Genomic DNA, 16214 nt, shown 5'->3' with positions numbered 1-16214 from the left:
AGATCTGTTCAGTCACTCCATTGTTTTCTATTGCAAAAATTAAGACATCAGTAAAATAGCATTCCCTTGAACACAAAATGGGTATCATGAGATTTTATTTCCAAGGTTAAATCAGGATGTTTTTGGCTAGATAAATGAGAGGTGACCAATTAAACGTTTTCCACCAAAAAATATTTGTCGTTAGTGAAAGTAATGGCAAAGTTATAAAATTCACAAAGGTGTAAAGTCACTTAGGTGTTTAAATGTATATTAAAGAAAACATAAGTTTTATTTTAATATCTCAAGCCTTCATGATACATCATATGTAAATCCAAGGCTAAATCTCCTCAATTAAAAAAAACACCTTTTCTTTTCCCTTCAGGTACAGAGGTCCTACCCTTGATCTGTTGTAGGATGTTCTTTTTCATTAACCACCACGGTGAGCACATCAGACACTGCAGGAGTGTGTTAATTATCTTGAGGTGCCCCAGTGGCCCAGTAACTTGAGGGCGAAATGCCAGCGGAGGCCTGGTTGCTGTCCAGGTTGAAAACACTGCATTAACTTGTTCAGTCTCTTGACATCTTCACAAACAGAAAGGTAAACCTGGAGAGAAAACATATTCGTTCCAACTGAGTTAACTATTCCAAAATAAATAACTTCCAACCTCTGGCCAGTCATTTGTGGTTGTGTATAAAAAGTAACTAATGAGATGCACTCTCCAAGGCTATTAATTATGTACTAACAGGAATGCTTTTTAGATACTGTTCCTCTGAGTGCAATGAACCTGGGCCATCGAGGCAACCTGATGAGCATCTTTGAGCATCTGCCACTGCAGAGAACTTTCAAGCAAAAGTTGAGCAAAGCTTTTGCAACAGTGGTCAATAAGACCCAGCAGTGCCATTGGTCAGGATAGGTCACCAGGGCAAGACTTGAAGATGAGTGTGTGTGACTGATGGTTGAACTGACTCCTCTTTTTTAGACTTTGGTGATTCCCAGAATGAGCATCCTGGAGACACCAGTTTCCAAGGAGAATGCACATATCTACATGAGAAGGATAAGAGAACACATAGGGGATGCTTTACAAAGAGTAGAGGCATGGTGGTGGTGACTGGGGGGAGCAGGGTGAGGGGCATAAAAGTATCAAGGAGAAGCAGGTAAAGCCAAAAAACTGATCCTGCTAGCCAGGTGGAACACCCCTACATTATGCCAGTCAGTTCAGCCACTAGGATTTCAGCAGTTTCCACTCACTTCAAATAACTTTTACAACACAAAATAAGAAGATGCGTAACATGAAATAAGATGGGATCAGGAGGGAGATGAACGATAAGAGACTCTAATCTCACAAAACAAACAGGGTTGCTGGGGGGAGCGGGGTAGGGAGAGGGTGGTGGGGTTACGGACATTGGGGAGGGTATGTGCTACAGTGAGTGCTGTGAGGTGTGTAAACCTGGCGATTCACAGACCTGTACCCCTGAGGTTAATAATACATTGTATGTTTATAAAAAATAAAAAAATTTAATGAATTAAAAAAGAAAAAAAAGAAGATGCATAACAATTATCACCCGATAGTCTAGTGACGATGAAATATCTATACCAAAAAAGCAACAATGTGATCATTTTCATACAGTTACGAACAAAATCAGTGACTAATATAGGTGACTGCTTGTCAATTAAAAGTCAGCAAATTAAAGATGTCATCAAAGCATTTAATTCCTTAAAATTGCTATTGGGCATGGTGGTTCTAAAATGAAGAACTTGAAGGCCTGGGTGGCTCAGTGGTTAAGTGTGTGCTTTTGTCTCTGGACATGATCCCAGGGTCCAGGGATCCAGTCCTGCATCAAGCCCCCTGCTCCACGGGGAGTCTGGCTCTCTTTCTGCCCCTCCTGCTCATGCACGCTTTCTCTCTCTTTCTTGCAAAAATTTAAAAAAACAAATCATAAAAATAAAGTCTTTTTTTTTTTTTTAAAGATTTTATTTATTTATTTGACAGATAGAGATCACAAGTAGGGAGAGAGGCAGGCAGAGAGAGAGAGAGGAGGAAGCAGGCTCCCTGCCAAGCAGAGAGCCCGATGCGGGACTCGATCCCAGGACCCTGAGATCATGACCTGAGCTGAAGGCAGCAGTTTAAACCACTGAGCCACCCAGGCGCCCCAAAATAAAGTCCTTTAAAAAAATAAAATAAAACGAACTTCTTTAAAATGTAAACAATATGAACTTCTAAATAAAAAATGATCTTAAACTGCCTTAAGTCTTATGAAACAAGGAAAATATAAATATTCTGAAACCTTTGCTTTTAAAAGTGTATTCATTTTGGAATGTAGCTAGGAAATTAGATAATGGTAGTCTCTTTATGTTTAATTAAAATTAAATATTATGGGGCACCTGGGGGCTCAGTCATTAAGCATCTGCCTTCAGCTCAGGTCACAATCCTGGGGTTCTGGGATCAAGCCCCACATAGGGCTCCTGCTCAGCAGGAAGCCTGCTTCTCTTTCTCCCACTTCCCCTGCTTGTGTTCCCTCTCTCTTTCGCTGTCTCTCTCTCTGTCAAATAAATAAATAAAATCTTTTTTAAAAATTAAATTAAATATTATGTTTTTCACCATTCACATTGTTCTTGGAGGACTCAGTTCAACATTTGAATATAAGGAGTTGTATTTTTCATCTGCACTGAGTATCCTTACCTATCTTTAAGACTAAAGAATAGTGTCATCTAAGAACCAGACAACAACAGTAAACAAATAAATAACTTTGTAACTGAACAAGTGTATGCTGTGCATATGACATAAACATCACATTGTTTTTTTTGAATTTTGCTTCACTCTTGAAAGAAAAAAGGAAATACTTGAAAAATAAATTCAGGAAGTGATATGAGATAATGTAAGCACGTATTTTACGAAGAGTGCAAGTGGTTTAACATATGCCCTATCTTTTGTTACAGTATCCTTGTTAGCCAACAGGAGATACCTGTTACCATTTTATAGTTGTAGAAGACAATTGTTTGTCCTAGGGCTGGACTCAAAGGGAGAGTCTCGATTTCTGACCCTAAGAATTAGGGAAAAGAGGCACCAAATACTGATACTTGTTTATAGTTTAAATTAGATGGATCTACCATGCTTACCCTGATTTATTTTTGAAAGCCTGAGTAGGCTTAATGAGCAATGGCATATGGCTTAGTTTGCTTATAAAATATATTGGCAAATTAAAAATATTTTAAATCATGAAAAATCCATTAAAAATATCAGTCTGCTTATTCAAAGAAATATGTTTCTTGTAAATAAAAGTTTTCTTTTCCTAGAGCATTAAAAGAAAGTCTTAAAAAAATTAAAAGACAAAAATGAATTTTCAGTCAATACTCTGCAAAGAAGTCAACAACATTTTTTGACCTTGCCGGGACATAACTATGTAAGAATCAATTTTAACATAGGATCCACACCTATTTCAGAATAGGCTGTCAACCCATAAAGTTACCAGATTTTCCTGCTTAATGGATAGATACTTATGTTGGGCTTAATTTTATCTTAGCAAGAAAACATTGTTTTAGAAATAAGGCACAAATAAAAATAAGGCTCTTTCAAGGTTTACCCCAAAGTGGATGATCCAGTCAGTCTGATCATCATGGCATATAGGATGATGGTGATTTTGCTGCATTGTCTGTTTTGCATGGCTCTTGTGTTTAATTTTCTTAGGAGCTGAAATGCTCAGCCATATGTAAACTTGGCTATGATTTCCTAAACTTAAATTAAAAATGTTGTTAATACTAACTACTACATGTAGTCTCTTGTGAATAGGACAAGCTATTGCAAAATCCAAAATAAGAAATGGAGGCTTAGTGGATTAAACATCTCCCTTTTGATTTTGGCTCAGGTCATGGTCTCAGGTTCTGAGCTTGAGCCCTACCCTGGGCTCTGGGTTAGGTGTGAAGTCTGCTTGGTATTCTCTCTTTCTCTCTCTCTCCCGTTCTCTCTGCCTCACCCACATGCACATTTGCTCTAAATAAATAAATTAAGAAATAAGAAATGGAAAATGGATTTTAAGTTTTTCTTTACCCCATCTTCAAATGTTTATATATTTGTCTCTAATCTGTTTGACTGTGGAATCAGATACTCCTTTAGAAGTGCATATATACTTTAAATTTTTTTTAATTTTTAACTAATGTGAATTGGTAAGATACATGGAAAGCATAAGAACATATATAAAAAAAGTAAAAACCACTCCCAATGGCACTATACATAGAAAGTTGCACTTCTGAACAAACAATATATTTAAAATTGTATCATAACTGTTGGTAATGTTTTATATCATGTGACTTTCTCCACATCTATAGTATTTTGAGACATAATTTTAATGAATTTATGTTATTTCATATTATGAACAGTATGTAATTTATTTAAACCTCCCCCACTTTTTGTGCATGAACATATTTTCCAATTATTGACTTTTACTTAAACTATTGTAAACATCTTGGTTTATGACACTTTGTTCTCATCTCTTAATATCTGACAGCATATTCCTGGAAATGGAATTACTGTTTCAAAGTGTATGAAGCACTTCAAGCCTCTTGATAATTCTTGCTACAGCTTACTTTTCAGAAACTCCATACTAGTTCATACTTTCACCTTTAGATAAAGGAATGTCTCAAGATATTTTGGTCATTATTGAAAATTTTAAAAAAACAAACTAAACTAATAAAACTTTGCCAATTTCATAGCTGGAAAAGATACTATCTCAGTACCATTTTAATCTGTTTCTTTGATATCCACTAAAGTCTAACAGTTTTTTATAAGTTTATTAATTAATATGTCTGCATTTTTAAAGCTTACTGCTTGCGTATTTTCCTTTATTGATTTGTAAAAATTCTGTACGTTTGTACTATATCGTATTTATTTGATGCATTTTAGCAGTTACCAATAGCTTAACATTTCTAATTTGCAGTTCATGAAAATTTTTTCTGTACAAGTTTTGAGTGTTAGCTAATCAAAGCTATAAATATTTCTTTATGATTTGTTTGTGTGAAGAAAGGTCTTCCCCATTTAACAATAAATTAAGCATTCACTTATATTTTTTCCAATAGTTTTGTGCGTCCTTTCTTATCAGTCATTTTAATCTGCTTGGACTTAATGTTGATGTATGTATGAAGTGTGATTTTTTTCCCAAATAACCACTGTCCCCAATGTTGGTTAACCTTTATACTTTCCTTATCTGACCATGGTGTTTCCCTTATCTTGGATTAAACTGATATCTATCAAGGTCCAATTTTAGTGCTATGCTTTGTTCTATTGATCTGCCTGTCAGAATGTCTTTTAGTAACTGGTTAACCAACCCGAATTCTTTCACTCTTTTTCTAAACTTTCTTATTGAGTATTGTTTTACATTTAGATTTGTATATAAACTTTAGAATAATTTTGCCAATTAAAAATACCTCATTGAAATCTGACCAATATATTCATTATATGGAAAGAACTGATATTTTCCCCATATTTTAGTGTTTCCATCTAAGGATAGGGGTGGGTCTCTTTATTTATTCACATTTTCTTGTATATTAATAATAGTTTGTATTTTTGCTTATTTGTGCACTTTATTGGTGTTTTATGCTTTTCAGAGTAACGTTAATGGAATCCCATTATATCCTCTAATTAGTTACTTTAGCGTGCCAGTTGTCCAGAACTTCCCAAGCGATCCTAACCATAGAGCTGTGGAACAGACATCCTTGTCGTCCTCCTGATTTCAGGGAAAGTGCAAGGACGTAAGACTTTACAACAGAAACATTAGTTATATTGGTAAATAAGAGCACACTATTATTGTATGGGTAATAATATAACAGTATAATAATATAATAATACATAACAAATATAATGGCACATTATTATTGTAATTTGATAAATTCCATGTTTTCTATCCACTTTCATCCGCTTTTTCCTGTACAGATTTGGCTCTCGTCTCGCTCAGTATTTTTAGCTCTTCTTCCAATAGTTGTTTTTACGCACGTTGTTATTTCTGACTCTGCGGCCATCATCACTATTTTATCAACAACTGGGTTTTCTCTTATGGTGGAGTAAATTCACTGCCATGCTACAGCAATGAGTTCGTGCCATTTTAGTGTTTTCTTGGTGTTGTGGAAGAAGGTTGATAGGGGGAGAAGGTGGTCCTTAATCTCCTACAGACTTTATTGTCTACATAAAGCTCATACTAGCTTCATGGGAACTTTCATTCCTCATATCATTTAAGGCTAAGGAATAAATTTTCTGAAGTTAAATCAACTTTTTATTTTAATATCCCAAAGCAGAGAATTATTTAAATGAAACTGTTATGATGCTGGGAAACCATATTTATTAACTTGAGAAGATATCAGCAATTTATCATTAGATAGAAAATGTGGGTCAGCAAATAATTAAATGATAAAATATAATTTATGTAAAGTGCAAATTTCCTATAGTGCATAGTTTAATATCCAGAAAAACATACACATGTAAAAAATGGTAAAGAATGGTTATCTTTAGGAGACAGGATTATATATGATTTTCAAAATTATTTTTGCTTATCTTTGTTTTTCTAATTTGTCTGAAAGAGGCATGTATTATTGCTCATGTGATAAAGATCCAAATTATTAAAATGTTTGTAACAGAAAATACCTCAATTTAGGAATATAGACAAATCACATCAGGTCAAACACATATATCTAAGTATTAGAGAAAAAACACCAGCTGGTTTTCCTGTGAAAAATTTTGAGCTTCACTGAAAACTTTTGAATAGGTTTGGTAGACATCTTGTCAACTTACAAATCCTCTCTGTGAAAGCATACACCGTCCTCAGTGTTAAGGGAAAATAAAAATCTAATTGTTTGCTTCTAAGCTCTTCCTCAGTCCTATGAGAAATATGTATTTAATTGGATGTCTGACTATTAAAACAAGCATATGGAAGAAATGGCTTTTGTTTTCTTACATCATCCATATGCTCAGTATTTCCATCTGCTTTGATAATTTTCCATTCGACTTTTTGTTCATATAGTGCCTCAAACACTTTTTTCATCTCTTTAACCTTATCCTTAAATAAAGAGATGACTTGGACTCTAGAAACTCGTCTCTTCCCAGAATTCCCTGTCTTTAACAATATGATTTCACGTGCTGTTGTCTTTGGCAATAGGTTACAATTTAAGTTTTGAGACTGTAAAAAGTACTTTTATTTTTAATCCTTTGCGGAGGGGAGAAAACCAATAAAACTCTTCTTCTAACACTAGAAATCAAAGGGAATTAGAAAACAACGTGGGGGAAATTATATGCATCTGTTTTAAAAGCAGTATGTTTTTAGGACACTCGGTTGTATCTGAAGTGACTAACAGTAAATATGTTTGAGCTGTAACTGTGTCCTAAATAAGCCTGTTCTCTGAATTACCATAATCAGCTAAATTATGTTTTGCAAATGTCTTTGCATATATACCAGAGAAAAGTGTGTATTCCAGATAGGTAAAGACAGGATCTATTAAGACACAGTTTGACAGCAAGCTAATGCTTAACATTTGATGGCAGGGAAACCCATAGAGGACAAATCTGCCCTGTGTGATAGTATAGACTCTCTCCTATATGCATGGGCAGATGTAACTTGACTTGGAAAGTTTGCCTCCATTCGCCAGACAAGGTTTTGGGTGAGATTACTTGGATCCTAAACTCAGCTCTCCTATCAAACCCAAGGAAACATTTGCAACAAAGTAACTGCAGAAGTAAAGAAGCTTCCACAGCCAGGTCATGGGTCCACATGGATTCTTCAATCAAAAGCTGATTCTCTTTGTAAAGGAACGCCTATTTCTGGTTTTATCTTTTGTTCTCTGAGAGAGGTCTCTTACGGCTTTATTTTCTAAGAGATGGTTGTGACTGCCAAGCTGTCAGCCGCTTTCATCACTGCCGCCTCAGTCTTGGGCATGTCTGTGCCTAATGATTGAGTGGATGATAACTGCTCTGATGACACTAGACGGTCTCCAAGGCTTTCCAAGCTCTTCTCCCAAGTGGGCAGCAACTACTTACCTTTCTTCACCCACCCATCCCCAGCTTCTCTCACTTCAGTTTCATTCATCCCTCTATTCATTCATTCATTCATTCATTCATTCAATAGTCTTCCTTAACATTTTGAAAATATACTTAAATATGAATAGACACACTACTTGACTCTCTCCTTTCCTTTTTAAAAGAAATCTAGTTTAAGAGGCAACAGGAGGATGAAGGCAGAAAGTGTGAAAATTGATGTCACCCTTGTATCTTGGCGAGCTGTCACCAAGAAGTCCCTGGTGACCTATATACAGACCGCACAGGAGAGCCCACCTGGCACCTCAAACTTTTGGTTCCACACTTTGCCACTTGTTAGTGCACATGCTTTTCCTCCACTTGGAATGTTTCTGTCCTTCTTCCCAAGTCTTTCACTATCAAAGTGTTATTCAAGGACTTTAAAAATTCATCTCTAATTCTGTCCCTTCTCCTCTGCCTTGCCAGAGTTCTATCATCAACTAACATCCCTTTCTCGTCCTCTGTAGTTCTTTAGTGAAAGATGCAAGTATCATTTACGCCAGGAAAGTCCACCTTGAGAAATCTAGTTTTAAATCCTCATCTTCAAATGTTATCTGTGATTTTTTTTCTACCTGAAGTTTCTTTTTCAGAGGACCAGTCTATTTCTTCTCTGCCATGTTTGGCCACATTATAGCATTAAAGTGTGTGTGTGTGTGTGTGTGTGTGTGTGTGTGTGTGTGTTGTCAGAGTACTGTACTCAGAGTACTCTAGATTATAGAGTAGGATGCCTATGAAATTATTAATCAACATGAAGCAGAGACTTCTTTAGGGCAAATTCAGAGGCATTTTTATAATTCAAAATTTTTTTTATTTTTTTGTTTTTTGATTTTTGTTGAATTTTAGGGAGTCTCCAGGTCCAACAAGGGGCTTGAACACACAACCCTGAGATCAAGAGTCACGTGCTCCCCGGCTGAGCCAGCTAGCAGCCCCTATAATTCAGAATATTTTTAGTAGGAAGTGAGCATCCAGATTTTTTTTGCTATTGTTTTAAAAAGAACTTGAGCAAAAAAAGAAAAGAAAAAAGTAGGTTAATCTATATCTTCTATGTGGTAGACTTTGATTTTCATTATCTGAATGTAAGGAAAAATAAAGGACACACACACACACACACACACACACATGCATATTTGCACATCTGTAGGTGCTTAAGGTAGGAATAAGATGGAATATGTTCAAACAGGAACATTTAAGGGTGCCTGAGATTTCTTCTAATTTTGGTAGCAGGTCAAAAGGCCACTTCATGAAGAATATTTTTTCAGAACAAATTTTAGGGTAGCTTAAGAAATTTAATAATGTATATTCGCTTGTACATTGCATGTACAATTCATTCCTGAAATTTCTTTCTGAGTTTTTTCACTACAAAACACTCATGTCGGAACAGACCTGGCAAATAATTTTAAATTGAAAGAAACAAAACATGAAAGTGAAAGAAACTAAAATTCACAGAAACCACAAAAAACATTCTATATTTCATCATTTTAATTGATTTAAAAACATGTAAGCACTTTGATAGTTTTATTTTATATAGGATTTACTGGTTTTCAAAGTATATAATACAACAACAAAAAAGTGAAGCTAGCTTCTTTTTTCTTGCTCATTGAAGCTATCACATCTCATCTATCAGACCTCTAAGTAGAATTTTAAAAGTGGGGTACTCTCTCACGCCCAAGGACTATGTAATTAGCATATGAATGTGCAACGGATTGTTTGAAGTAACAATTAAGGGAGCAATACATAAAGGAATTGAAGAGAGCTACCAACACCTGGGAATCCTGTATTGAATAAAGCTTTCTTAATGTAAGTAATTAAAAACCAAGGACAAATGCTCATTGTGTAGTGATAAAGCCCTACAAGGAAAGCTAAAATCTGCTGATATTTTGCTGTCATCTTTTAGACCAAATCATTAAAACAAGAGCTTACTGTTTTATTTATTTCAATGGATTAGTTGTTAAATGTAGGTTTTGATCTTCAAAATGCATTTGTATGACAAAAATGTCTTGCTTTTAAAAAAATATTTATATTTAAAATATATAATAAATGACAATATATGTTTTCCTTCTGGCCAGTGCAAAATTTCAGAGGAAAATTTCAACTGACAGCCAGGTCAAAAAATGTATAATCAATTCTCTATAATTTATTTGTTCAATTAATTTCTTCTGGTTAAAATCTGGGCCACTGTATTGTTTTGTTTTACTTTGTTTCTCTTGAAAGCATACATATTATAAGGGTTCCTCTTCAGGCAAAGCACCTTTAAAAAGTTACCAATAGGTCAAGATTGTCAGGGATCCTTAATACTGGGAAAGGCTCCCTGAAGTAGGCGGCAGGAGTCATCCCTTATTGCTTCCACTTGCCACTTACTAGCTGTACAAACCATTTACATTTTGGCTGCATGAATTACCTTATCTCTAGGAATTATTTTTTTGTAGACTGTTAAAGTCTCAGTCAAATGACCTTTGAGCCCTTTCTAACATCTAATTGTGTATATTTCTTTTTTTTTCTTTTTTTTTTTTTAATTGTGTATATTTCTTGATCATGAAGAAACACTTGCTCCCAGAATCTAACCTTAAATGATTATCATTTTATGTGACAACTGTATTTGAAAAATAAATTATGAACCTAATATTACTTTTTAAGTAGAAAAACAAACATAGGCTTGAATATTAATAGTGATATTCATAGTGGTGCCTGGGTGGCTCAGTGGGTTAAAGCCTCTGTCTTTGGCTCAGGTCATGATCCTAGGGTCCTGGGATCGAGTCCTGCATCAGGCTCTCTGCTCAGCGGGAAGCCTGCTTCCCCTTTTCTCTCTTTGCCTGCCTCTCTGCCTAGTTGTGATCTCTGTCTGTCAAATAAATAAATAAAATCTTTTTAAAAAAATAGTATTATTCGTAATAGCCCAAAAAAGGAAAAACCCACATATCCATCAGTTGATGAATGGACAAATAAAATGTGGTATATCTATTGTCAAAACAAAAATTTCACTGGAGAAAATTAAACAAGAGGGACGCTTTATTCAGGGTTGTTGCAATGAGGAGGGAAGACAGAACCAAGTCAGAACTCAACTTTGACAAAGTAGAGGGGTAAATTTTTTGAGGGCTGATGTTGAGCCTCCATGAAACAGTAAGGCATGATATTAGAAGGAGGTTATAGGCCATTTGTTTGGAAAAATAAACTCTCATCCTCATTACAGGAGATAGTGTTTGCACCTTGGAGTAAGGCACCCTACCAGAATAAAGCTCCTACCCTTTCACAGAAACTGGGAGATAAGGGTCCTATTTCCTTTCAAAGAGATGGTTTCCATGTCCTTGAGTAGTACATTCTGGTTGTAAAACTGGCACGTGGCTATTTAAAAAAGATTTACATCTAAAAGGGGCAGAGAAGGAATTTACAATTATAAGTTTTCTAAACTAAATGCTCTGAGGAAAGGGGGACCAGGGGCCTAGAGTCAGGAAGAAGCCTGTCCAAAGTTTAATCAAGCTGAAGAAAACGTTAAGACCATCTTGTTTACCATACAATGAAGAATGAAGTACTATTAGGCAGTTAGAAAGGATGAATTTCTTATATATGCTACAGCATGGATGAACCTTGAAAACATTAATTGTGCTAAATTTAAGAAGCCAGTTACAAAAGACTATATTGTGTGATCCTGTTTATATGAAATGTCTAGAATATCCAAATCTAGTATCCAAATTTGTATCCAAATACAAAGTAGATAGTGGTTGTCTAGACTGGTAGGACATGGGGGTGGGATTGGGGATGGCTCGGGGCAGCTAAAGGTTGTGGAGTTTCTCATGGGGGTGATGAAGATGTCCTAAGATTGTGGTGATGATTGTGTAAGTCTGTGAACATACCGAAAAACATTAAATTGCGTACTTTAATGGGAGAGTGGTATGATGTGTAAATTATATTTCAATAAAGCTGTTATAAAAATAAATATATGCTGTAATGTGCTATACAGGCAATAGAATATTTACCTATATTTATGAACAAAGTTTTACAACAAAAAGAAAATCCTTATTACTTAAAAGTAAGTTTTGGTTTTGAATGATCTATAGATTCAGAATATGTATTTCTGAAAGCAGATCTGCTTTCTAGCTTTTATGAAATAGTTTAGCAGTTATTTATTATCATGCGGTACTAATCAGAGAGTATATAACACGGGTGAACGGAAAATAATTTCTGCAGTGTCCTTGGATATTTGCATTCCTGAAATTGAGAATTATCAGTACAGAGAAAACAACCGTGTAGCAAGAATAAGAAGAAATAGTTTCTTTTCCCAAATGATGAGGGAGATCATGCCTATATTTAAATATAGGTATAGCTTGATCTAGTTTAAAATCCTTGTATTCACATGAAAGCTGTATTGACAGAAACACCGTTTATGAATGAGTAATGTTCCACACCTTTATTTGTAAACTAGCTAGTTATTCTGCAGTCTTTTCTAAGAATGTTTTGTCAACAGTGATCAGGTTTTAAATCTATCTCACAAGATTTATTTTGCCACAGTGTAGCTGAACTGAAGTGGTGATTTTAGTACAGCCTGGGATTAACAGGCAATGGCACAAAAAGGAGGACAAATTATCACATCCCAATTTCTTGAGTGTGGGAGTGGCTCCTGGCAAAATTTTGAATTATGCAGAGTAAAACTTTGGCTTCCTTCCATTTTCCTTTCTGTCTCACTTGCCCCATGTTCTTGATCTAGAATCACTCTCTTGGGGTCCTGAGGCATCCACTTTTATGATGCCTGCACTCCCCACTGTATTACCTCACTTGGGCATCTGGGTTCCTCTAAGAGACAAAGTTACCCACGCGGTTTAACACGGCCTTTCTCGCAGCCAGCATTTACACATTTAAATTCTCATTTTCTCAAAGTAGCTAATTTCACTTTTTGGCAAAAGGAAACAAATTTTGAAAAATTTGGGTATCCTAGATGCACTGATGGCTCAAACTTGGTTTGTAAACCTTAAAGTATCTCTAATCAACAGGATTTCAGATATTTGACTCAGGGAATGCTGTAAGAAAAATTTAGAGATAGGACAGATGATTCTTTCTGACCCATCTTTCTTTGGGATTAACCCCTTCTAGTCTGTTCCTGCTTTACTCAGAATATTTGCTTTGTCCCCACCTCAACTTCAGGATTTTTTAAATGTGTCCCCTAAAATTTATACTAACTATGAGAACAGGAACAACAGAGACTATAATGATGGTGGTTGGCATTGAGAGGAGTCATTGGGAAGGTGACATGGGAGGTAGTAATTGAGGAGCATCTGTGGTCTGAATGATTTGGGCATCTGATGTATTTTTAATTTGGACACATATTTTTCTTCACATTGATCAATTGATTTTTCTTGCTTGTAGACTGGGCTTATGGATACTACAGACAACAAAGAAAACTTGTTGAAGAGATTGGCTGGTCCTATACAGGTAAACATTTCATATACTGAGATTCAATAGAAAATCTTATTGTTTTTGTATCTTTTTATGTATAAAAGAGAACTTTGTAATTCAACACATCATTTTTACTTAGCTTCATGGGTATTCAGTTAGATTAATTAATAAAAATATATTATAGACAAAATGATTTCTAGTAGACCTTCCATTATTAGCAAATTTGGTCGTGTAGAGCATACTGGGATCAGACACAGCTGGATTTGAATCCCAAGTCAACACTGGCCTAACCTCCTTGGGAAATATACATAACCTACCTGAGGCTCAGTGTTTTCATCTGTGAAATGGAGGATTGTTCAGAGCATTAAATGAGATCAATGAAGTTGACACAGTGCCTTCTTATCAATACAAAGCCCTCAATAAATGTTACTTGCCATTGCTGTTATGATCACAGTAGTGGTTGTGTTCATTCATTTAACAAATACTGATGAGATTCTTGTTCTCCACAGGCCTTCCTTCTAAGCTATTTTTGCTGAATTAATTGGAAATCAGGGTCCAAAATGATTTTTGTATGATTGCCAAACTTGGTTAAGAGCATCACGAATCTCTGAAGTTGGTCTAAAATGGCTACAGCCAAGAATTAGGATGGGAGAGGAGAAGCCCTAGGCCTGATAAGAAGAGCCCGAGGCAAATCTAGATGGCCTGTGACAGGCCTGGTGACCTTATGAAACAGAGTTGGGTATTCATTAGAAATACGATTGGGCTGAGGATTACAGGGGCTTTAACTTGAGCCTAACCAACTTAGACTTTATTTTACAAATGAAGGGTAGCTGCACAATGGATTTAGTAGAAAAGCATGCATTTCTTTTCTCTCTTTTTTAGTTCCTACTTTAAAAGTCGTGAATGTTGGGGCAGCTGGGTGGCTCAGTTGGTTCGATGTCCAATTCTTGATTTCTGCTCAGGTCTTGATCTCAGGGTTGTGAGTTCAAGCCCTCTATGCTGCACAGAATGCCTACTTTAAAAAGAAAAAAAAAGTAGTAAATATTCACTGTGGAAAATTTAGAAAATACAAGCACCCAAAAAATAAATAAATAAATGTAAAAATCACTATTCATTCCAGGGATATTTCACTTAAAGAAAAAAGGAATATTCCTTTCAGGCCAGTTTTTATTGTATTATGTTTGTATACTTTATATGTAGAATTACGTATCCACTCTACTCTAGAAATTATTTTGAACATTTCCTCATTTAATAATGATTCCTAATGGTCATAATCCTTAAGGTATGCATAATATTCCATTGAATAAATGTTTTATTTTTGAGCATCTATATTTTTAGATATTTAAGCTATGATAAACAATGACAAATGGGTGAATAGTTAGATGTGTGTTATTTGCATGTTTCATACATATTATTTTAATTTTTATTATTTATTAGAGAATCTTTGATAGGCACTTACTAAGCAGAAAAAAAATAAATGCTTTCAACATTCTTGATACTATGGTTTAATTGCATTTTAGAGAGATTATACTAAGTCAGTGGCTGCCCCACTGAATACTAACCAGGATTTAATGATTTTCATTTTGAAAACCTTCACTAATTTGATAGGTTAAAGAATGACACTTTGTTTTAATTTATTCTGTTTGATTATCATTGAAATGGCAAATTTTGTATACTTTTATATACAATATAAATAATATTTATAATAAAATATAATTTATAAGTGTTATATATAAATCATATATACTTTGTAACTTTCTATCTGACAAGTACAACCTGTTTTGTATTTCTTTTTATCCAAAATAGAAATTCTAGTATTTTATAGGAGTTACAGCTAATTTTTGCCCCCCCAGTAACTATAAGAATCATATTAGTTAAGACTCTGAAGGCTTGGAATTCATGCCTAACCATGGAAGATGGCATCACAATGGCCAGCACTGTGGTTCTCCTGGAAATTACTTGCTGTTGTCACCATCTGGGCATTATTTACGCATCTTCCATTCTCCTCAAACCTAGAACTAGAAAGTGAAGGACCTGTAGCCTAGAAAGAGGGAGGGTTAGAGTTCTCACCACCCCAAGCAAGGGCCCACATATGGAGTGGTAGTGGCATGAGTTTTTTGGCAGCCCTGTCTCCTTGAGCCGCTGGATGTGCCCCATCAGATCAGGAGAAGACAGCAGTCGTCCCAGTGGGTTTAGGCACATGCTGTTGAGTATATCCTACCATCTTAGGAGGAGGCCACAGGGCTCTTCTTTTATTGGACCAACTGTGTATGGACATAATGCTTCTGGAGCAAACAGGATTTCGTAGATGGGTCTGTGCACAATTCTTTGCTTCATCATCAAGTTCATCCTCCTACTCATAACTTGGGGCCTCCTGGCTTTAGCTCCTTTAGAGGACAGTCTAGTGATCAAAGGAATGGACTCATTAAGAAGTGTCATTTGGTGGCGGGGGAGATCGTAGGTCTCAAGAAGGGATATTCCACAACGGAGGTGAGGGTGGAAGCTTGTCAGACTTTTAAAGAATGGATTGCTCTCCTTACATTGGTGCTTCTTGTTGCGTTGGAAAATTATCTGTTCCTAGAATATTTGAGGATCCTAGGAAGAGACTAGAAAGAGTTTCAGGTGAGGACATTTTACAACTGCTTAGCTCAAAGTGAGTATGGATGAATTATTTTGTCTGAATTCTTAGAGTATTAAAAAGAAAACAAATGAAAGCCATCATCCAAATGAACACATCTCTTCTAAGCAGATCACAAGAAAGCCAGGCATTGAAAATGTGGATTCTTTGCCATAAATTTA

The 16214-nt window shown here is 35.5% G+C and overlaps 1 protein-coding gene across 4 annotated transcripts in view; it reads left to right on the top strand.

Moving 5' to 3' along the window:
* PTPRZ1 (protein tyrosine phosphatase receptor type Z1) overlaps window positions 1–16214 on the top strand; it is a 181579-nt gene that overhangs the window by 43051 nt on the left and 122314 nt on the right. For all 4 annotated transcript variants that reach the window (XM_046021050.1, XM_046021049.1, XM_046021048.1 and 1 more), the window contains exon 2: window positions 13386–13451. In XM_046021050.1, coding sequence (XP_045877006.1) covers window positions 13386–13451 — 66 coding nt within the window. The remainder of the gene's footprint in view (window positions 1–13385; window positions 13452–16214) is intronic.

This window comes from Meles meles, chromosome 10, assembly GCF_922984935.1.
Source record: "Meles meles chromosome 10, mMelMel3.1 paternal haplotype, whole genome shotgun sequence".
Classification (NCBI taxonomy): Eukaryota; Metazoa; Chordata; class Mammalia; order Carnivora; family Mustelidae; genus Meles; species Meles meles.
This window is presented reverse-complemented; position numbering and strand designations above follow the sequence as displayed.